Source organism: Haliotis asinina, chromosome 2 (assembly GCF_037392515.1).
Source record: "Haliotis asinina isolate JCU_RB_2024 chromosome 2, JCU_Hal_asi_v2, whole genome shotgun sequence".
Classification (NCBI taxonomy): domain Eukaryota; kingdom Metazoa; phylum Mollusca; class Gastropoda; order Lepetellida; family Haliotidae; genus Haliotis; species Haliotis asinina.
The window spans coordinates 47173334-47198361 of NC_090281.1; the positions used below are offsets into that span (position 1 = coordinate 47173334).

The following is a 25028-nucleotide window of genomic DNA, read 5'->3' on the forward strand; positions in this document are numbered from 1 at the left end:
CCAATGTTGACAACATAAACCACAGCGCATGACCTTTTATAGTGATCGATATTGATACCACATGCTTTTCCGCTTACTTGCACGTGCATTTGCTTTGCATGCGAATATTTCTTAACGTGAAAATTGGTTTTAGAAATTAATAGTATACTTGTAGTGTTTTAAATGGATCAAATAGTCTCAAAATCAATTATGCGTTTCTTGTTAAATGCTGCATTAAATACTGTACAAAATCATTTCCGTAATCTTAATGAACCTCCATTGAAAGTGTCCATTGTACGATTCGAACTTATCGCAAGCGTAGGTTTCCGCATCACCAACAAAGAGTCCTGAGACAAAAGGTCAATTAATGCACAATGATTCAATGAATCACAGTAATCTACAAGCAAAGGCAATTCAAGAGTTCGTCCTGAATTTGATGTGCAACTGTAAACCCAGCAGACGGATGTGCAAAGTGTATGTATAACACAGGTCTATCCAGGAATTTAGTCAATTACACAAACCCCTATTCTATAAATAATCACGTTTAAACAAACGCATAAATGTTCAAACTGCCGAGTGCTTCTTTTCCTCTGTACTTCACATGACTATCCTTCTCCCGGGCCGGCAGATCGTGCTCGGTGCTGCATTGCACAACCAAACAAAGGGTGTAAATCTGACGACCTTCCTCATGCATTGTGAAAGAAGGACATAGAAAGATATGACCTTTTAAAGCTGTCACCTAAGCACTATAGAATATGGTACTCAATTTTACACTTGAGGTGGCACAAAAAGTTGTTTGGAGACTTGTAGAAAGTCCATCGAACCAGGAAGTAAACTCCCAGTCACAAGACCGCGGACTGTGTGTTCACTGGTAAATGTAGACCTTTTCAGCAGACGTTTTCAGTGACCCGCCTCACTGAAACCGTGAGGACACTACAATCAGCGCTAGCTGTCACCGTCTCAGCAGCCATCTGAAGTCTACACAGGCCATCGAGGTGAGCTGAACCCCTTTACCTACCGCTGTCTGACTTGCAGCAGATGTTGCCACAAATATTTCCGGCGATATATACATAGGTTTTCCGCGACTATACAGATTACACAGTGTACAATTTTGTATGACGCAACTGGCAATATGAACATACAGGTGATAGGAATGTGTCGAGAAATCGCTGAAACAAGAGGCCGGTATTCATGTTCATTGTACGGAGTGTTGATGGAGTGCATCCATCCCTGTAGGCCAGGAAGGTCGCCGTGACACACAGCTGGGGGAAATACTATGTGGAAATATACTGTGTCTATATGTACACACTTTTGTTTGTAGACTCGCTCGCTGAGTTGGGACACGGAGCGTGTGTTTGTTTGTCTCAGTGACAATATATATTACAGAGGAATATATTGGGAGCCCGTATCACCGACAGTCCAATGTTTCCCCATGGTACAATTACCAAGCACTGCCACTGACATTTGTGCTTTCACTACCAGGTTTATAGAATCTGTTATTTTGAATCATCCAACCCAGGAGTGAAGCTGATTTTGGCTCCAAGTCTGTCAAATTATGTTCCAAATTTTCCCAAATTCATGTTATATAGTTTTTAATAATAAATATAAAATTGTGGTAGTTGAGGTAATTCCTATTTCCCAAATAGGATCAGAAATACAAATTTAATGGCTATTTGTACATTATTGGAGTGTGTGTCGTTTTATGTTTGAATAATATGAAGTTAAGAAACATTAAACGAACTATCAATTCTAGATACAACAAGTGCTGTCTCCTTCTCTCGAGGCAGAATTACAGCAGGCCCGTAGAACATCTGGAAAATGTTTTGTGAAGCGACATTTGGACATGTATATTTGCTAGAATTACTCCGTATTGAATCCTAGTTGCAAAAAAGATATAATAATGAAGTAAGATACTCGAAGACACTAAATGAAAATACGTCTTGGCACCAGCACAAAAGTCCTATTAAACAAGATCTGTCTCGCTTACTAGTATATTATTTCCAGGTGACAATTGTCAAACTGTTTCCTAGATATTGATAAGAGTCAGTGAGTATGGTTTTACGCTGTTTTCAGCTATATTCCGGTAACATCACGGCGGGGGACACCAGAAATGGGAATGACACCATGAGAGGAATCGAACCCGGGTCTTCGGCGTGACGAGCGAACGCTTTAACCACTAGACTAACCAACCGCCCTGTATTGATTAGAATTTGAATGGGTTTGAAAGTAGATAAATCACGATGGCTAGCATTGTCTTCATTCCGTAATATCTGATGGTTCATAAGACGGTTGTCAAGTCAGTAATGAACATGAGTCAATGATAACAGTTGCATCAGTTATCACAAATAAGACGGATTATGGGGATCATGATCACTCAGCTATTCCACATATCACGTAGTGTAAACACTATAGGAGAAGGAAAGTAATCGTTACTAACAGGAACTATGTATGCTGCAGCCCATACCATCACCTCTTACGTACACGTATTCTGTTTGAACTGATTTCACATTGTATCCTCCTGCTCGTATTTTTCTTGGTTATAAGTGTTAGGTATTACTTGGCGCATTAATTCATTGACTAGCGTGAAAACATCAGCTGACAAGCTCGTCCCACTATCAATATCCCCACTCAAACCAGTGGCGGAAATGGTGTCAGGTTGAAACGACTCTGTTGATTATTTCCTTGTGGAAACAATTGAGCAACACATGTCGAGCATATCTAACACAGCAGTCACATGACGACATAAATGTGGTTATACCACAGCTGACAGTGGTGCCTGGTTATACTACAGCTGACAGTGGTGCTTGGTTATACTGCAGCTGACAGGGGTGTCTGGTTATGCTACAGTTAACAGTGGTGTCTGGTTATACAACAGCTGACAGTGGTCGCTGTTATTCTACAAGTGACAATGATCTCTGGTTATACCACAACTGATAGTGGTTACTGGATATGCTACAACTGACAGTGGTCTCTGGTTATACCACATATGACAGTGGTCTCTGGCTATATCATAACTAACAGCGGTGTCTGGCTATACCAAAGTGACAATGATCTCTGGTTATACTACATCTGACAGTGGTCTCTGGTTATACTACAACTGACAGTGGTGTCTGGTTATAGTACAGCTGACAGTGGTCTCTGGCTAAACACTCACGTAACCTTGATCCGCAGATATAAGGGGAGTGCGACGAAAATCATATTTTAAATGCACGATTTAATTTTGTATACTCACTGATTATTTCAGTCATTGATTCAGCAAACTGAAAATGCCAAATATTCCACGTTTAAACGTTTGTTTACCGAAGCCATCATCATCAACCACGAAGTGTCCACGAAGTGTGACGTAAGCTTGTTTCTTGGATTCGTAGTCGGTTACAATATACCACTATGCACGACAGCCCATTGCAGTAAGTACTGGCGCCTAGGAAAGCAGGTGAGAAGATATGAGAAGGTCGGAGCTAATTAACGGTATCTGTTTTGTACTTGACATTACTTAAAATAAAATTTGGTATTAGTGGTATTACTGATTTGGGGGTATTTATCAAAGGGCTGGGAAATTTCATATTAAGTGTATTTACAAGTAATGGAGAGATTCGGAACCTTTTTGTCACAGAGAGGTGTCAGTGCGTACACAGGTTAGCTTACGGTTCTCTACTACAACGTGACAATGGTTTCTGGATTGTACTGCAACTGACAGTGGTCTCTGGTTATACTACAAGTGACAGTGATGTCTGGCTATACCACAGCTGACAGCGGTGTCTGGCTATACCACAGCTGACAGTGGTATCTGGTTATACTGCAGTTGGGAGATCTAAATTTAGTTCATACAATACGTTTTATGTACTTTATGAAAAAAATGTATATTTATGTATGATTCACCAATCAATGTTCGGTTGTTTACTGTGATGTGCATTCATTGTTTTCTATGTTATTCTATATTTTGTCTATCTTGTCTTTTGGAGTCACGTCACTTGAATCCTTTTCTAATGAGGTCATTTGTTCTTTAATTATTTTATGTATTGCGCAATATGCCCCTCAGTTTGGAGGGTTCCGGTAGTATATGCCATTGCCCTGGATTCCTTATTTCATTTAATAATGGTTTGTTGTAATCATATTTAATTATGTGTATCATTCTGGTACCGATCATCAGTCAGATGGGTTGCCCGCAATCTTTGCGTCATTAATTGAGGTGCGGACTTTAGGTCTGCGGTGAGGGTATATGACATTCAAATGAGTATTATATGAATACTTATTATTAGAAAAGCCCTGCGCATAATACAACAATTAAGAGCCCTGTAATCATCACATCGAGAATGTTCTCAAGTGAGTGACATTTTCTTGGAAACCTGAAAATATTTCCTGAGTTTCCAGAACGTAGACAGGATGTCGGGAGAATCTAGGTCAGGTCTCATCCGGGACCGAGACATGCATGTAACCACACATGTATGTCACACATTCAGTTTTGACGGCCATGTGTGGGGTTTTCTGTAGGGGAGGTGATTGTGGCTTGGACAGTGTTTTGGTGGCCATCCCACGATGGTTATGGTTGGTGTGTTAACGGGGGTGGGGGGTGGGGGGTGGAGTGAGGTGGGGCAATATTGAAAATCCACTATGAATGAAAGTAGGTGATAATTATAATACAAATGGTAGTTCATCTTCAAGAAAAAGATAAAGTAAAGTGTGGAAAACATGAAATATTTTGGAAGGTATCGCAAGTTCCATCATTACCAGAAAACAAAAGGAACAACAACTACAAAAAAAATATATATATAACAGAACAACCCCACCCCCCACCCCCCCCCCCACCCCCACACACACACCATAAAATACTTTAAACAAACAAAGAAAGAAAGCAACAAGTAGAACAAACAAACAAATAGAAGAAACGAATATGAAAATCCACCTGAACACATGTTGCATGATTCCCGTGACACCTCGTCCAAATGGGGAAATCTACCACACACGGGTGCATACAAGGTATTCTAATCGATATCGTGAGTATGACTTTGTACATAACAAATGTGAGATCCATGGATTTGACCAGAGACCATATCTATTATATGATTTGTAAAGTATCGTTATCTAAACCTTTTTTGTGGAACGAAGACCCCCCTTAAAGGATTGTAAAGCATTTTGACCTAAAATTCATTCTGTCGAGCAAAAATCCGCGTGAAGTGATTGTAAGGTATCATGAGGCGTGACACATGCTCTCGTGCGTTCTCCTCCTTTGATGAATTGTAAAGTATTTCTAGCTGCAGGTTGTGTTGAGTGCTGTAATATGTCGCCATATCTCAAGGCAACTCGGCAACATGTGTGGCCGTTTCTATGACAGGTAGTGTTCTATTGCGTACAACGTTGGTCGGTGTGATAACGAGCCTGGGATTCTATAGGGCGTGGATGTTCGTGTCTCCACGCATTGATCTGGGGTTGTCGGGCTTTATATGCCTGGCTGGTAATCTGGTGTGAGACGATGGGATGAAAAGGACTTGTGTGGATGATATATGTACAATTACAGGTGTGGATCAGTTGTTTTCAGTCTGACTAAAAAAATACATGATGATGATGATGATGATGATAACATCCCAGGTAAATTCCCACTCACAACATCAACAACTGACTGCTACATGGTAGCACCTGTTGTTGAAACGCCCTACTTCTGCTATAGATTACAGTGAGGTCATGTATCGATCTCATTAAACAGACTGTCAGGTCATGTATAATGTACATGAGTGCATGTGCGCCTTGTTACACCTAAACCCTGTTGTCACCAGGACATGCTTGTGTCCTGATCCGATGACCCATGTTCAATTAGAAAACTCCAGACCGTTATTGACATTTTTTTCATATAGAGACATCTATCCCATATCACGTTCTTTTCTTAAACACAAAGACCGTTTCGTTTTAAAGCTCATTTACGTCGCGACTAGAATGAATGTTTTCAACAGTGTTACTACCGTTACTTCTTATATTATTGTTATTTGACATCATTGTTGATTTTTTTCAAATTGAAACCATTATCCCTCTCCATTAAATAGATATATCCACGTGCGCTACATGTTGAAACGTATTGTTTCTGTGACATCTCCCTTCCTCCTTGCAATGAAAGATATATATTCCATCAATCCACACTTTGTGGTCTTAAGTATCTACATTGATGTATTATCATGGATATATTGTTATGCTTATGACAGTTACGTGTTCTGCTTTCACTTTTCTTCAATCTAATCCCGGCTGCAGAAACACCTGGCTACTTATGGTCATCTAGAACGACTGTAAAGAAACTTGGTATTGAAGGTATTCCACTTCAGTTTCACGTGCACCTCGCTGTAGAAATGTCTTTAAGTATAATAACAATAGGCCCTTTTTTATATGGACCTGGAATTGATTTAAAGCCGGCGTGATATAACATCCAGGTACCCAACTAACACCAAGGGGAAGGTCACTTGTATTCGATATGTATCACAGGTAAACATATGTACGTATGTATGTGGGACATATGAATATAAACCTGAGATGCAACAGGTCATTGTGACCTGTAAACTCAGACTCTCACCTTGACAAGGATCTTCCTACAGAGGACACCGAGGGTCGCTGGAATATCCCTTGCTGACGATCCACTCCGTAGACGGGGTCGTACACTGGATTGTTGTACCGTTCCACCGACACGCCCGCCATGCCGTCGCCTCGTTATAACGTTCCGTTCAATAACTCGTGGAGACTCCAGCGGCCGTCAGCTCTGTATCACGGTACTCGTGTTATAGCGGTAGTAATGTATTATAGTGACAACGCCTGGGAATATGGAAGGGCGAACTCGCGTGGTTCGATACTCTCATTATGGGTGATACTTGGATTACGAAATACAACACCCAGTTTGTGCCCCGCGGGTATATTTACATGTACCCCACGCTGCTGTTCGTGTCGACGCTTGCCTTACCATGTAACTGTCGGGGTCGTACATTCCCTTGTTGTCACGAAGGGTATAAACATGTCATGTAAGTCATAAACCCTGGACAGTGAAGTTCCCCTTGGCTGAAAAGTGAACCCTTTAAAACATGAGTGAAATAAATTCTGCGATCAATGTGCACTTGAGATATAATATTGTCACGTGGTGAGGTGAGGTGGGTGTGGTCTTGTAGCGAGGTGAGGTGAGGTAAGGTGAGGTTGATGAAACTTCGAGTACTAGTATATGATTACATCGTGTACAAATTTCAGCAGCATGAGCGTGGAGATAAACTACCTGAAGGATTAGACATTTTATATCGATTTCCATCCATCTTTTCAGTTCATGAAGCCCAGTTCTGGTGCCCGACGCCATTTGCTGGTATATTGCTAAAAGCGGCGTAAAACTCTTTCACTTATGTCAAATGTGTTGTATTAGTTACCGATACAAGCCTGACTGTCTTCAACACGGACAATAAAGTAATATAATAATTATTAGTTTAATGAGATATATTTACTAGATGGAGCCAGGATGTCTTTATAACCGAGGGGTTCGGTGGGGTTGTCAAGTGGTTTAAACGTTCGCTCGTCACGCCGAAGACCCAGGGTCGATTCCCCGATGTGTGAAATCCAGCACAATATGTGATGCCATTTCTTGTGTCCCCCACTGTAATATTGCTGGAATATGGCTAAAAGCGCCGTAAAACTAAACTCACTCACTTATAACCGAGAATACGGGGTGTGCGATAGGTTCGTATACAGGGTGTCACCAACGTAGTCGTACAGAATCACAGACAGGTATGCGAACTATTTATTTATTTATTTATTTATTTATTTATTTATTTATTTAAGTACATATATACAGCGAGACATTACATTGCTGCTATGTGAATCTAAATGTATCCATTTCACACAGAGATGAAAATATTATCCATGGATGAGATAGTAACATCATCGGAAATGTACACTCTCTTTATATATTAGGAAATTAGGGCAAATGATATATATGGTACATAGGGGACAGAATAAATAGCATGGGAGGGGAGAAAACGGGGGAAAGGGCGTGTCGGTGGCTCTGTGTGTACGCTGTAAGGGTCGGTATATATATTTATCATTATGATTATTCATTATTTTTATTGCTGTTATCATTATCATTAAAATGTCTTCCCTGATTTCTGATTTCTGTTATATGTTTAATGGGCCATGCCTATTTCATTAAAAGGTAACAGGCAGGGGATTAGCCCCTAATACCCCCAATGTCCATTACATATGTCCCTGGATTTCGGCAACCTTTCTTGAAATATTGTCAACCGATCGGTGTACACTCATACAGTGCGAATATAATATGACATGGAATTGTATCTAATCAGAAAGTATGACCTCAATACTAGACTAACTTCAACATGACGTAGGAACCATGGTAACGCAAGCCGGATATGACTGGCAGTTTATAGTAACACGTCTGGAAGTGTCTTTTGTTTTGTGAAGTACTGCTGCTGAATGTCTCCAAATAGATCTGCTTCAAATGACAATAGTAACACGTCTGGAAGTGTCTTTTGTTTTGTGAAGTACTGCTGCTGAATGTCTCCAAATAGATCTGCTTCAAATGACAATCAGCTTCATTAGTCAAAACAGTGAACATATTTAGACAGCTGTGAATGAACACCTGCACGCGATTTATCATAGTAAGGAAAAGCCTGTTGTCTAAAATCGAGTTAAATAATGCAGAAATCTCCAATAGACAAGTAAACACAGATGTCTTATTTGGCATTGCCCCTTCTGTCAATATGTGTGTTCCCATTGTTGTATGATAACAGCTCCACCCAAACCGCAGCACTTTGCTGTACAGAGTTGCGTCCCTTTGGGACCAATTTAAAATTCCTTTAATCGTAGATCGGAATCTCAGATCTGTTTCTCTTTTTTGTTTCTTGGTATGCCAGCACCTTAGCTGTGTTCACAGATTTACAAAAATGAGATTCTCTGAGATTAGCGTTGACTTACAATCACACACTGCCTAGAGTTTCATTGTGACTATGGCCTCACAGCGCCTCATTGTGCCTACGGTATCAGTGCCCCTACAGTGTCTTTTATAAACAGTCAGTATCAATTTGTGGTATAAAACAATTCATGACAGTGAGTGGTCTGAAACAATCAATGTCAGTGAGTGGTATAAAACAGTCAAAGCCAGTTTGTGGTATAAACCAGTCAATGTCAGTGTGTGGTATAAAAAAGTCAATGCCCGTTTGTGGTATAAAACAGTCAAAGTCAGTCTGTGGGATAAAACAATGTCAGTCTGTAGTATAAAACCAACCAATGTCCGTCTGTGGTATAAACCAATTAATGTCCGTCTGTGATAAAAACAGTAAATGTCAGTCTGTGGTATAAGAGGATAAATGTCAGTCTGTGGTATAAAACAATCAATGTCATTGTGTGTAATAGAACAGTCAGTGCCATTTTGTGGTATAAAACAATCAATGTGAGTCGGTGGTATAAAACAATAAAACAGTCATTGCCATTCTGTGGTATAAAACAATCAATGTCAGTCTTTCGTATAAAACAATCAATGTCATTGTGTGTCACTAGTGAGAGGCATGGTGTCATGTTGTCTACTCCTAGCTTGAGTGCAGCAGTGACATACGATCTTCTCACAGAGGGGGTCACCGTGATCTTGCTTCTGCAAGAGGAGGTCCTGGTACATCCACGTTCCCTGTGTTTTTGACCAGAGTACACGTTACGGGGTGTGATTTTGATACAGTGACCTAGCTACCGGGACATCGTCTAAGGTTCGCAACTAGAAAATGAACCGGAACACGCGTAAACCTGACGTGTATGTATTGGGAACAGCCTTGTCGTCCCTGTATGGGTAGACTAACGCTTAGTCCCTTAATGCATTACACACTCTCTCCCCCCCCCCCCCCTCTTTCTCTCTCATACACACACACGCACACACACACACAGAGAGAGAGAGAGAGAGAGAGAGAGTCAGAGACAGATTTGACAGTAACAAGTAAATCCATTTAAATTGAAAAGGAGCCCCAGTGAGTCTGGAACATTCCTGAAGAAATCTAGACTTGGTTCATTTGGGACTTTAAATTTTGTGGTTCACACTAAATGTATGTAAGGGGAACAGTCTTGGCGTCTCTGGGCACCACTGGTAGGGTGTCACCTGTCGACACTCCCGGCGGAATAGTTCTAAACGTGTAACGTGGAGATGGTTCTCATCTTAGTTTTCACTATGATACTGACCGAGTTCCACCACAGACTCATTTTCCCGAAGACAACAGACATGTTGTCCTGGAGACCACTGACACACGCTCCTGGTGATCACACTGTTCTGAGGTGTCCTGTTTTACCGTTTTCAGTTGGAAATGTGACACACCCCCTCGTGTCATCAAAACATGTGGAGGTAACAAGAGAAGGCTGTAAACTGCTCGGGTCTGAATGTCTATATACTCGGTCACGCAACTAATATCCTCCTTTGTTATGACTGTTCAGTTCCAACGGCCCCATGAAAGAGCATAATATGCGCAGTTATCAATGCTGTTGATGAATGGTCTACCCTGTACTTCTGCATGTTATCTGAAATGTCTGCGTCATCCGTTAATCAGATGCCTTGGAAGTTTAGAAATGATTCACTGGTAAACACATATATGATGATCCACGACCTGACAAATGACCCCAATTTGCATACTTGGGAACGCCCCACAGAACGATCCACTTGAAACAAGAGGGAGACAGGTTGTCTGATAAATATCGAGAAGTTCATTTTCCGCATGAATTGTTATAGCACATAACATGGCAACAGGTACAATACCAACGAATTGAATTAACACAATATACTGAGCAAACATGTTTAGGACCACCGATCCATTTCACGAAGCAAATGACATTTTCCTGGGTTTTTTTTACAAAATTGTTGAATATCTAAAATGCTTGTCAATGCCCCAATCACCTATTTGTCTTCGTCTTAACTAGCGTGGAATATCAGTATCTTATGCCTGAAATTGAAGTCTTATCATTCGATGGAATATGCGGTGTTGATTTCATGTCACAATTAGCATGTATTGCACGCGCATAATCGTCAAGCTACCTGTAGCAGCCAAGTGTACTCGCCCAATTCGGTGTACCGCCTCTCTTGTCACAAATGCGTTTAGTGCGCAGGGTCATCTAATATGTGTCTAGCAGTAGTTGTAAACGTGAGCCGTCCCGTCCTGTGGGACTGATCATCGATAACCCCTACACGGTGAGAACACTGTATTGCTTCCTAGATCATTGACCTTTTAACTGTAATATTTGGTACATTTGTTTTTGCCCAAAACACATCGTATTGGTTGAAAGGAAATAGGAAACGCAGTAATGCTGCGTACCGGTCATCAATAGTAGGTTCTACTTTTGCTTTCTATTCCACCGGAAGTGACATCAATATGCACTTTGAATATTCTTTCAGAATTCCAGATTTGAGTTTTTACTCAAATTTTAGGAAACACATTTCCTTGAATGTACTGAAATTGATATTAAACTAAAACAATAGTAGACATTTTGAGTTTTGTAAATATATACCTTAAGGTGTTTGCGCATGTATTTGAGTTTAAAGTTCACTGGTTTCAAATTGTCAAACTCAGTTTGAAATTTGAGTAAGGACTTTATTTCGAGAAATCGGGGTCTTGTCTATCATCCGTCAGGCATATTTTGTTTCCGGAGCTCACAAACTGAATAACGCTTCATCTGAAATGACATGGAGAACATATCGTGCATATATCATTGACATGGCAACTAAGTAATGAATAAAGGATCTACAGAGTTAGCCGTTCGTCCTGATACACTTATGTATTACGTTTTCCATTTTTTAACTTTGCCTTTTCATATTCTGTAAATGTAAACTCCCTCTTTTTCTGAGGATAACCCCTGCTCTAGTGTTGTGTTCGGACAGTATCTTATTGAGACGGTCAGAGTGAGTGAGTGAGTTTGGTTTTACGCCACTTTCAGCAATATTCCAGCGATATAACACGGCGGGGGACACCAGAAAATGCGCCTCACACATTGTACCCATGTGGGGAATAGAACCCGGGTCTTCGGCGTGACGAGCGAACGCTTTAACCACTAGGCTACCCCACCACCCCGAGACGGTCAGCGGTCAGCTGACGTGTTTTCATCAGTTTGTACATTGACGATTTCGAACAAGTTCTAAGCGGCTGTTTAGGCCAAGGAGTTGAACTCCAACTCTCATAAAGCATATTGTTACTGTCGAAAAGACTATTTCATATTTGTTCTCTAATTGCAGTGTCATAATGAACATGCTCCTAACCAAACCTATTTCTGAATAAATATATGTTCATGAGTGGCACCCGAGAAAAACAAAGTATCTCATATCGTGAAATCAGCTGTCAGGGGTTCTCTTCTGCAGTTGTCTTGATCTGACACACGTCGTCTTCAGGGCCTTGAACTGACTGGACATCAGTTCCAGTGATTAAGTGAGATCAATGTTCCGTTGAACGAGTAATGTCAATATTACAGTTACTGAGTAATGTCAATGTAGCAGTGATTGAATAATGTCAATGTAGCAGTGATTGAATAATGTCAATGTTTCAATGATTGAATAATGTCATTGTTCCAGTAATGGAGATATGTCAGTTTTCCAGTGATTGAGGTATATCAATGTTTCAGTGATTGAGTAATTTCAGTGTGCAAGTAACTGGATAATGTCAATATGTCAGTTTTCCTGGGTTTTTTTCTTTTCCAGTAACTAAAGATAACCATGTTTGACGACGACTTAGACGACGACCTCGATGACGACCCCTGTGACCTTGTCCCCTTCATAGGACGAGACGAGGAAAGGGAAACAATCAAGAAGATGCTGGGCCATTCTGTAAGAGCTGTTCAACTAGTTGGACCACCCATGGTTGGCAAAAGCTGTTTGGCTGAAAAGGTATATGATGCATTTGGTTTACACTCTGGCGACCTGGAGAATAACTGACTAGTGGTTAGTTGATCAATACCCCAGCCACACCCTTCTCATCACCGCGATATTCCTCCAAAGTTTGATTACTCCTGTATACCATCTCATCCACTGAATCCCTGAAGAACCCCCGGCTTTGAACTGATTTTAGTAACCCATGTTTGGTTACACAATGTCATTAAGAAAGTGGTAAAAATGTAACATATGTTATATTTGGGATTATACTTTCTTAGTAAAGTACAAATTCTAGTACTTTTTTAGTTGTCCCATCCGGGATTCGAACCCACACCCTCAGAGTCAGGAACCTAATCGCCAGCACACAAAGTCAGCCGCCTTACCCTCTCATCTTTGTGGAAGTCGTGGTGGCTGAGCGGGTAAGGCGGCTGGCTTTACTCAAAAAGTACTAGAATGTGTACTTTACTAAGAAAGTGTAGTCCCAAATATAACATATGTTACCATGTTTGGTTACTAAGTGGAATCAGGTGGTCAGGCTCGCTGACTGGTTTGACACAGGTCATGGCATCCCAGTTGCGTAGATCGAGATCATGCGGTTGACCACTGGATTGTCTGGTCCAGACTCGATTATACAGACCGCTGCCATATAGCTGAAATATTGCAGGGTGGAAGACTATACTCACTCACTCACTCACTCACTCTCATCTACTTACGACGTGTTTAAGTTCACTTTTTGTTTCAAATGCCTTGAATCTCTTTAATTTTGAATTTAAAGTTACATTTTGTAGCTTTCAAGTTTCAAGTAGGTGAAAAGTAGTCTGTTGATAGTTAAACGGATAAAGCAAAGTCTGAAGTCTGAACTGTCCAGTGTGTATCCAGTAGTACCAATTGCTGATAACGAAACGTCAGATACCCTCGTATCATATGTAACAGTGATGTAGATTTAAACTTTTCACCCATTTCAAGAGGCACATTTAGCCCAGTGGTCTAGAGCAAGGTTATTCTAGTGTTTCATCCTTCCACGGTACAAGAAATCCAAGATCGTGGTTCGAATCTTAGACGCGTCCTGATTATGATTATTAAACGATCTCATCACGATATCAAAATCTTATTCACTTGTCTTATTACTGACGATTGCTTGCACTCGAGCCCTGGAGCACCCCGTGAACAGGATATGTACTACAGCAAACAGTATCATTTGTTACCCGTGTATACGAACCAAACGTTTTCACGTTTCAGTCATATCCGTGCTGTAACCGTGGCATGCATGCCTGTTTCAGATCTCGCGCGAGCTCCAGCAAGAAATGGCGGCAAAAGACCGGAAACTGATGTGCTATCACATGTCTTGTATGGATGTGCTGACGGCTGATGATCTCTTAGCTCGGCTTAGTGCTGGATTAGAACTGCCATCAACTGCAACATCAGACTCATCGCTGATCAACAGCTTCAAAAAGATCGCGAAAGATGACCCAAAGTGTTCTCACTTCTTCGTGTTGCTGAAGTGTGAAAGCTTTCTCAGAATCGGACTTCACATGCAGTTTCTGGATCTTGTAAAGAAGCTTATGGAGACATCAAAACGCGCCTTCACCATCATAACAACTCAGAAGACTTTTAACTTCCCACCAGCAAGACAAGTCTCTATTAATCCCCTTTCATCCCAGGAGACTGTGACGTTGGTGAAACGCTGTGCTCCGGACGTTGACATTGAGCCGTACAGGGAAGCCATTGAGAAACACTGCATGGGGTTACCTCCCTTGGCTATGGACGCTGCGCATCAGCTGGTCAAAGCACAGGGCATACCCCTCTCTCCTTATGAGTTTGAGGAGCTTCTCTCTGGGGCGAACAGGTCAAGGAGAATCCATACGTCACATGACGTTCTGAATTCCGCCGCTTTGCGTCAGTTCCAAGGTCTTAATGACTACCTGAAACAACGGATAATGGATATTTCCATTTTCAAAGGATCTTTCCGTGTGGACCATATTCTGAAACTCCTTGGTAACAACCAAGCAGAAGCGAAGGCCCAACTTATTGAGATGAGAAACTCAGGAGTGTTGGAACTGGAAAATGGGGGGCAGCGAATGCATCTTCAGACTGTTATCAGCCATTATGTTCGGAATATCATGGGAAACCACATTAAATACAGTGATACTGTTCGCCTACAGTTTGTGACGTTGTTTCTCGACGTCCTTAAGAAAGCAGACTCGGAGCTGTTCGTCAAGCCTCAACAGACAGTGTTTGGATACCTCCACGATGACTGGCCCAATCTCAGGCAGGTCCTGGAAGAAGCGATCCACTGCACAGAGAACACCTACCCTGCCTTTCTGCAAGTATGTCTGACTGGAACAAATTCACCATCTAGGATGTTCGTGCTTATGTGTTGTTGAGTAGGGTGTACTAGTTAAGCTAGTTGCTCCTGTACTTTCAGATGGCCATGTCTATATAGAACCTACTAGTTAAGTGTTTCCCTGAGAGGCAGTCCTTTATCTGTAGACCTCTTGTTTGCTCCTGTACTTCCACCTTCGTTTACTAGAACCTGCTAGCTAAATGTTTCCCTGGAGAGTCAGTCCCATATCTGTAGAGGCCATGTTTGTTCCTGTATTTCCAGGTGGCCATGTCTGCTGAGAATCTGCTAGTTAAGTGTTTCCCAGGAGAGGCTGTCAAATTCTACGAGGCCATGATGTGGTCGGCCACCAGATACGGCAGCACAGAGGAATGCGCTATGCAAAAATGGCTGCTTGGCATGGCAAAAACTCTCAGCAAAGGTATTGTGATCACGACCACGTCACGTCCTTACCTCAAGTTTGATAAAGTCCAAGATCGTTACTATGGCGACCCTGCCAGATAGAAATTTACAACCGAGGAAATGTCCTTGTTCCATTTGAGGACTGACTGGAACACATATTTTCATATTTCCAGGAACAGACCTAGTCGAGGCGATGGGGTTATTCAAGGAGGCTCTTCCGGTCTTGCGCAGAGGAAACACACCTGAGGCGCTGGTGTCAGTCATGGCGGACATGGGCCTCAACTATAGTCGACAGGGCAAGAACACCAAGTCGAGAAAGTAGGTGCACATTTGCAGAATCATCCAGATTCCAGCCATCACGTGTCAGGTTGACTTCTACGACCAGCGTCGTTTATGGACTTCCTCCTTCATTAAGACCATTATCTGAAAGTTCAGCTTCTAACATAAAATGTATGAGTTTACCTTAAAGCTATATTTACCTTTATGTCAGTTGTACGTATCACTATGGAATGTTTTGAGTTTTTATTCCGTTTCATTAAGAAAACACTCGGGTATTGTATTTGTATTCATGTAAGCTCCTGGTTGCATACGCTACCTTTGTAACTCTTTATAACTTCACAAACGCAAAACACGGGGCAGTATATTATTTATGACAATACTCTTTAACGATAATAAGCTTACAGACTTTTCCAATCGCTAACACCAAAGGGATCGCCGACAGCAATCAGTGGTTACATCGTTCCTCGTCATAACGTCACACGAGCCCCGTCCATTCTGGTATCAAAGCATGTGTTAGGCTGTTAGGGGGCATGACCTGAAAATGATTACCCTGACAGTTGGAACGAAATCATATGCCGTGTATTTACTGTGGGTACATGAACTACTATGAATGAGCTTCTTGCAACATAATGACCTGGAAGGATTTTCACTCTGAAAATACAGTTACACCACACTTGTGATGCTGCTTTTGTGAGCAAAATGTACCAATAAGAAGTTTCTTAAAGACATGTTTTTACTGTCTCTTAGAATAGGAAATCTACTGCCTGTCTTGTCTTGTCCTATCTTTTAGCCCTTTCTTCTCTTGTCCTGACTTCTCTAGATTCAATGTCTTTTCCTGCCCCGGTCTCACCTGCCCTCTCTTGCCGTAGCCTGTCTTGCCTCTCGTGCCCTACCTTTGCTTGCCCTTGCACTGTCTTCTCTTGCCCTGTCTTTTCCTACCCTTGTCCTGCCTTCTCTTCTCTCTGCCTTTCCTGCTCTGCCCTGTCTTGCCCTGACTTACAACACTTCTCCCTTTCCAGCTTCTACTTGGAGGCGCTGGAGGAATCTGGTCGGTGTCATGATGGAAGAAAGCTGACGAACAGAATCATCAACATCAGATGCTACCTGGCGATACCCATGATCTTCCTGGGTGGGTTCACTGACCTACGTAGTTCCTAGTTTTGGATAAGTAGACGCTGTCAATCGTATGAAAGAGGGCTAAGTGGTACTGACATCAACTCACTCGGGCACATACACAACAATCTACGATCGTAGATTCTGATCCCAGATTTGTTTTGTGGTTTGTCCGCCCCATACCCGTGTTAGGGATCCATCGAGATCCTGAACATGTGAGATCCACATCAGTTTATGCTTTTCAGATGATTAAACTGATGTCCTTGATGTACCTGGAGTAACATTTAAAGCGGTCTCAATTGCAGAACGGCATGATGGACTGTAACGCAGAGCACTATGATGCTCTGTGACGCAGAACACAAGGATATACTGTGGTGCAGAACACTATATGTATTAAGCCGCAGGACACTATTATGTACTGTGATGTAGAACACTAGGATATACTGTGATGCAGAACAAAATATGCATTTTGGCGTAAAACACTATTATGTATTGTGACGCAGAACACTATTATGTATTGTGACGCAGAACACTATTATGTATTACAATAGAGCACTATGACGAGGCCGAGACGCTGCTGAAGGAGACCCTGGCTGAGACGGAGAAGGTCGCCCCGTGCCACCCCTCCATCCCCGTGATGATCAACAGTCTCGGTCTTATCTACGAGAGAGGTAGGTCTTGGTGGAGAAGTACTAAAGTACTAAACTAGACCTATGGATGATTGGTAAGGGGTCTTAAGGCTTCGTAATGGATTCATTTTCAAATTATTGGATTGTACAGATATATGCATGAGTGCATGTGTGCATGTCAAGGTGTTCTCTGCAAGGCAGAAAGACTCCCCATTCCTTTGTTCTTCGTGGGATTTTTCATTTCCACCTCAGGATACATGATATGACATTATTTGTACATGTATAACAGTTTGCAACAATTGTTTCTGGCATGACATCTGTTCGTTAAGAGCATGCAAATATATATAAGCATACATTCAGATGACAACATGCTTGCTTGACCACTTGCTTGGTAAGCACAATGCTTTACAACTTTAGGAATATTTTTGTTGTGGTACGTTTTGGTCATTTATGTAGAAATTAAGCACTGAAATCATTCACTTCAAACGCTAAAAGTACACCATCATCAATACTGCATGTACACATACAATACCATCCGTCATAGCCACATGGGTTCGCTTTCGTTTAAATTTGAAATATATACTAATCATAACATATAGAACTATATACGATTGTAAAATCTAGATTTAAAAAAAATATTGTCTAAACAGAGATTCGAAATATTTTGATCATAGCTACATCTCTATTGTATGTAGAGTTACACCCATCACCTACAATACAGCAATATAACTGAGAAAAAACACACTTGCTCAAGTTCAATAACTCTGAATCACTGTAATAACGTATGTGCTTATTTCTACTTATTAAACATGCTGACACAAGTTCGATAACTCCGGCAAATCACTATAGTTGTACTGATACCATTGTGTGCTTTATATATCTACTATTCGAACATACTGACTCAAGTTCGATAACTCTGGCGAATCACTTTAGTTGCACTAAAAACGTGTGCTTATCTCTACTAATCAAACATATGCTGACTCAAGTTCGATAACTCCGGCAAATCACTATAGTTGTACTGATACCATTGTGTGCTTATATATCTACTGTTCGAACATACTGACTCAAGTTCGATAACTCTGGCGAATCACTTTAGTTGCACTAAAAACGTGTGCTTATCTCTACTAATCAAACATATGCTGACTCAAGTTCGATAACTCCTGCGAATCACTATAGTTGTACTAATCACGTGTGTGCTTATCTCTACTAATCAAACATGCTGACTCAAGTTCGATAACTCCGGTATTTTTGAAGCAGCTGGAAAAGACGACGACGAGGCGCTGAGATACTACACTGCTTCTCTCTATGAACGCCGGAAGTATGCTGACGTGGCTCCTGGCGACCTCGTTGTGGTGCTCAACAACGTTGCTATGCAGCACTCAAAACGAGGCAACCACGGTATGATTGATTAGTACTGAAACTTAGCTTCTTTGAAACTAAAAATGCTTTATGGTTCAACTTCTTTATTATACAAGATCACAACGTTTCGAGACAGTTCCTAGTCTCTTCTTCAGGTGAACTGACCTTGCATAATGAAGAAGTTGAACCATAAAGCATTTTTAGTTTGATTTCACCAACTTCTAAATGCTTTTGAAACAACTTAGCTTCTTTGAGTTTAGAAGTTGGAGAGTGAGATAGGCACAGATTTTGTGGATGACCAACTTCTCTGTTCAGGTGATACGACGTTTCGATACAGATTCTTGTATCATTGTCAAATAGGCATGAAACGGGTAGAAATCAGGGTTATATATGCACAGTATATGATTACTGGGAAGTACAGTGATGTGATGACAAGAGATTACATCTGGAAGCCATTGGGAGTGTACAGAGCAGGAGTAGTAATTTACACAAGCAGTTACGGTGGATTCGTGAGTTCACAGAATGCAGTTTTTGGATGAAATAACCTTTATCACTCATGGGTCCACAAACGCTGTGAGCTGGTTGGCCCCCGAACTCGGTGACCTGACTTGTCCTCAAACTCTTTAACCTGGCTGGTCCTTAAAGTCTCTGACCTAGCCTCTCGTCAAACTCCTTGACCTGTCCTATGTGACCTGGCTCTTCCTCAAACTCGGTAACCTGGCTGGTCATTAAACTCTGTGAGCTGACGGGTCCCTAAACTCTGTAACCTGGCTGGCCCCCAAACTTAGTCACCTGACTTGTCCTCAAACTCTGTAACCTGGCTGGTCCTTAAACTCTCTGACCTAGCCTCTCGTCAAACTTCTTGACCCGACCTCTCGTCAAACTCTGTGACCTGGCTGGTCCTTAAACTCTGTGACTTAATGGGTCCCTAAACTCTGTAACCTGGATGGTCCACAGACTCTGTGACCTGACCTCTTGTGAAACTCCGTAACCTGGCTGGTCCTTAAACTCTGTGACCTGGCATGTGGTCAAACTCTGTGACCTGGCTGGTCCTCAGACTCTGTGACCTAACCTCTTGTGAAACTCTGTAACCTGGCTGGTCCTTAAACTCAGTGACCTGGCATGTGGTCAAACTCTGTGACCTGGCTGGTCCTAAGACACCTGTGACCTGGCCAGTCTTTAAACTCTTTGAGACCTGGCCTGTCGTCAGACTCTGTAGCCTGGACTGTTGTCCAACTCTGCAACCTGACTGGACCTCAAGCTCTCTGACTTGGATGACTGAAACGGATAGATGATGTGAAGTCAAATGGCAAGTAACGTCGTGTTAAGAGTATTGAACTCTATCGAAGTGCGTGCGTGCGTGCATGCGTGTGAATGTGTGATTTAACATTAAACATGTGGGGTTGAACCACCGACCTTCGGGCTCACTGGACAGCACGTTTGTCCAGAATTAGTTACAACTACGCTACAGTCACCACTGTACACATTTTCCAAGTTGAATCACTCTTGCATCTGTCAACAGACTATGCCTTGCAGCTGCTGTCGGAGGCGAGGGACATCCGCATGAAGTTGGGCAGGGTCAACTACCACACGGCCCTAACATGCTGGAATATGGGACAGGTGTATGCCAGAAAGTAAGGCACTTATTGTCATATCAGCAACAACTGGGACACAGGGGGAACATTTTTAGGCCTGGGTTCGAACACTAATTTCCACTTGATTGGGTTTGTATAAACATCGGGCATTCTACTCAACCCAAGCAGATCAAGTCATATTAAGGCGTCAGTGTTTACAAAGCAATATACCCAAGTCACTCACCACAAAAGCTTTTGCCACAGTTTTGTCTGTAAAGTGTAACATTAAATATACCCAAGTGTCTCAAAATTGTTTGGGCATATTAATCACTGGGACCAAGCATTAATTTCTCTGAATGATGACCAAGAAATATGAGATGACATCGACGTTTCACAACATTTTCTGTAACACACTATATTTTGTATATTTTGTATAACAATTATTAACTTATTGAATAAATTATATTATGCACTTTTGCAGATGTGACATCGAAAATGCTTTGAGCGAAGTACGAGACGCTCTGGAGATCTTCAAAAAGTGCACTAAATCCCACTTCGTCATTGTGGAGGTTCTATTTCTGGCCGCCCATCTGGCTGCGGCTCTTGGCTGGTACGCAGATTCGGAGCAGTACCTCCGGGATGCCGTTGATTTTGAGGACAAATATCGGGAACACCTTCCTAATGGGAGCCACACACTGATGGTGCTTCAACATCTTCTCATGATCTACCTGGGCTGGAAGAGGAAGAGCTCTCCAGTCTTGGACAGAGCTGTAGCTGAAGCCAACAGGCTGGCTGAGCTGAGCAGGGAAACAGAATCCAGGGACAAACACGTCCTCTACTTGCGCCAGACTGCTTCTCTTTACAGAGTCAGAGCATTACTCGATCAACAGACTGTCTCCAGTGAGATGTTGGACGATGTATTAATCGAGATGAGCGGATTTTGTTTCGTATGTGAAGATCTAAATTCAAGAAACATGGACATGATCAGTGTGTTCCGTAGAATGTCAATACATGTAACTGGGGCTTTAGCAAGTTTTGACACTTTATTGAGATCTGAGGCTATGACGACTGTTGTGGGCTTGCTTAAAAAAGCCTCAGGGAGATCTGAGAGTCCGCCAGTTTCTCCAACTCTACCCGACCCTCCTTCGTTTTCGTTTGATAGACTACACAGAAAAGAGAGCAGCATTGCCTCACCATACTATTACGAACAAGGAAACCATCAGCCGTTAAAGGAAGATGGCCACAGCTCTACAGATCCCAAGTCGTATATGCAACTAGCGCAACCCCCGACTTCAGCTACTGATATATGCAACGCTCACAGACACCAGACACCAGCTGAAACCAATCCTTGCTGTTTTACGAGACCAGAGAAGGGATCACCATGCTCCACCAGTCATGAGTTCTCTATTGGGCAGGTACCTCAAGACAGCTTGGTAGGATCTGTTCATGAACGAGGTGATTCCTGCCAAGATAAATCCTCGGGTTCGTTAGGTGTAGATATAACTATCCTAAACAGAGACACCTGCCGTGATGACAGCATGGAAAGAATGAACCAAGCGTCGGCAAGTAAACTTGAAAAAATCAAAGAAGCTGACGACGCTTTTCGAGGTGCAATACCAAAGGCCAGCGACCGGTGCTCATTCGATCCCACACTTAGATATCCCCCGAACTTCAACTTTCCAACTGTAGATCAGCAGAATTCAAAAGATTCCACCTCGGCCTCTGAGATGCCTCCATGGACAATCAGCCAACACAACACAGTCGACGAGACACTGAAGACGATTCGTCCGCAAAGCCATTTCCATGACAAATACAAACAGGCAATAACCCGCCTACAAAACTCCGTTATTGCAGAGAAGGAGAATGTCCCCCGAGAAGTTACATCAATGTACAGACCACATACAATGTACAGACCAGGCAACGTCTTCAACATGGGTGCAGGAAACTTGTACAGTGGGACTGCATGTAATAGGGTACAGAAACGTACATCGTCTTCCCCAAGCTCCAGCTCTTCGGGTGTTTGTAGCAGGAGTGCCTCAGAACATGACGAGAGAAGACACGAGAACACGGCCCATTGTACACAGCCGGGCTGTTTGTGTTCTCTAAAACACTTCAAGTAGAGAAAGGCATGAGGCATTTATTGAACGTTCTTAATCGGACAGATGTGGACGACGATTCCTTGGAAGTGTGACTTCCGAAACTGATACCCTGAGCCACAATTCTGTTACGTGTCCTGGACGTAGGACTTCAGTTGCTGATATCATGGACTAAACTTCATACAAAGGTGTGTGCTGGGAGCGTAACTCCAATTGCTGATATCTTGAACTATATACTTCATGCAAAGTTGTGTGTTGGGAGTGTAACTTCAGTTGCTAATATCTTGGACTAAACTTCACACAAAGGTGTGTGTTCGGAGTGTAACTTCAATTGCTGATATCTTGGGATACATGTATATACTTCATACAACGTTGTATGCTTGAAGTGTAACTTCGATTTTTGATTTCTTGGACTATATACTTCATACAACGCTGTATACTGGAAGTGAAAGTTGAATTGCTGATATCCTTGACTATATACTTCATACAACGTTGTATGCTGGAAGTGTAACTTCGATTGCTGATATCTTGGACTACATACTTCATACAAAGTTGTATGCTTGAGGTGTATACTTCATACGACGTAGTATGCTGGAAGTGCAACTTCGATTGCTGATATCTTGGACTATATACTTCATACGACGTAGTATGCTGGAAGTGTAACTTCGATTGCTGATATCTTGGACTATATACTTCATACAACGTAGTATGCTGGAAGTGTAACTTCAATCTTGGACTATACACTTAATTCACATGGTGTGTAACATGAGTGAGTCAGATTTAGTGTGTGTCAGTGTAGGGTCACAGTCAGGTAGACTGTGACCCTAAACTGACACACACTAAATCAGCGTTTGTCAGTGTCAAGAACAGTGTGTGTTGGTGTCAGGTACAGTGTGTGTCAGTGTCAGGTACAGCGTGTGCCTGTGGCAGGTAGAATATGTGTTAGTGGTAGGTACACTGTGCGTCAGTGACAGATGTAGTCTTGGTCAGTGCTAGGTACAGTGGGTCAGTGTCAGACACAGTGTTTGTAAGTGTGTGTCAGTGTCAGGTACAGTGTGTGCCAGTGTGTATCAGTGTGAGGCACAGTGTGTCAATGTCAGATACAGTGTATGTCAGTGTGTGTTAGTGTGTGTCAGTGGGAGGTACAGTGTGTGTTAGTTTGTGTCAGTTGTCAGGTAAGTGTGTTTCAGTGTCATATGCAGAGTTTGTCATTGTCAGGTACAGTATGTGTCAGTGTCAGGTACACTGTGTGTCAGTGTCAGGTGCAGTGTGTGTCAATGTAAGGTACATTGTGTGTCAGTGTTAGGTACAACATGTCACTGTCAGGTACAGTGTGTGTCAGTGTCAGATGCTGAGTTTGTCAGTGTCAGGTGCAGTGTGTGTCAGTGTCAGATACAGCATGTCAGAGTCAGGTACACTGTGCGTCAGTGTCAGGTGCAGTGTGTGTCAGTGCCACGTACAGCATGTCAGTGCTAGGTCCAGTGTGTGTCAGTGTCAGATGCAGAGTTTGTCAGTGTCAAGTGCAGTGTGTGTCAGTGCCAGGTACAGCATGCCAGTGTCAGATGCTGAGTTTGTCAGTGCCAGGTGCAATGTGTGTCAGTGTCAGGTAGACATTGTGTCGGTGTCATGTACAATGTGTGTCAGTGGTTGAGCCAAATCATGGCTTTCACCATGATTGTGCTGTCCCGGCGGCGAGAAACATGTGCGACTACGTACGTGACAGAAACGCTGTAATCAAGTTGTGTTGAACGTCAGTTATGTTGACTACAGGGCTTGTTTTTCTTGTCTCTATGATAATGTCGGTGAGCAGTTAGGCTGTCAAGGCTGTCGTATGTGAAAAATAGTTTTACACATGGTTACATTAAGAAATTGACCTTTTTAAGAGACGAGGATCACTTCAACACAGTGTGGACATGGGTATACCCTGTGTGATGTAAAACCTAGGCACCATTGGTTTTCTGTATAATTCACTAGATCCAGCTGGCAACGTTGTACATGTTGCTGAAAGCTGAACCTTTCAAGAATCTCTTTTTATACAACAATCCCGTTCTCTAATGTTACTGGAGGGATATGAAAACATAAAAATGTTCATTGAACAATCATGCAATCATGAATTATGAATCATTTATTCATCAATCGATTCAGTATCATCAAACAAAGATGTGGGGACATCCCTTAAGCCTCAAGCGTCAGGTCAAACCCACCTTCTGGCTCCCCTTGTCAGATGACGGAAGTGCAGACATTCGGAATGTTTGCGGTCTAAACATGCGAACTCAGTAAAGTGACGAAGTATTGCTAACGACCGAAATCGTCACAACCACATTCTGTCTCTTGCTTCGATGAGCTAAACAATTCATGTAATTTCCATGTAATTCCATGTAATTTCCATGTAATGTGGGACATACA

At 42.2% G+C, this 25028-nt stretch overlaps 2 protein-coding genes across 5 annotated transcripts in view; one reads left to right on the forward strand and one right to left on the reverse strand.

The window, feature by feature from the left end:
* LOC137273826 (uncharacterized) overlaps window positions 1-7037 on the reverse strand; it is a 36123-nt gene extending 29086 nt beyond the window's left edge. Inside the window, exon 1 of one of the 3 annotated variants that reach the window (XM_067806696.1) lies at window positions 6533-7037. In XM_067806696.1, the coding sequence (XP_067662797.1) occupies window positions 6533-6654 (122 nt within the window). In that variant the 5' untranslated portion in view covers window positions 6655-7037. The remainder of the gene's footprint in view (window positions 1-6532) is intronic. The other 2 variants (XM_067806693.1, XM_067806697.1) reach the window with 2 other exon arrangements.
* On the forward strand, window positions 826-24729 carry LOC137273820 (uncharacterized). 2 transcript variants are annotated; one of them, XM_067806685.1, is made up of 10 exons: window positions 826-974; window positions 12659-12844; window positions 14110-15156; window positions 15435-15591; window positions 15746-15890; window positions 16871-16980; window positions 17516-17635; window positions 18848-18991; window positions 20475-20586; window positions 21008-24729. In XM_067806685.1, exons 2-10 carry the CDS (start codon window positions 12674-12676, stop codon window positions 22644-22646), a joined length of 3645 nt encoding a protein of 1214 aa, XP_067662786.1. In that variant the 5' UTR covers window positions 826-974; window positions 12659-12673; the 3' UTR covers window positions 22647-24729. The 2 variants fall into 2 exon arrangements, with proteins under 2 accessions (XP_067662786.1, XP_067662787.1); XM_067806686.1 differs by having other exon boundaries at window positions 834-974; window positions 18851-18991.
* The last annotated feature ends 299 nt before the right edge of the window (window positions 24730-25028 follow it).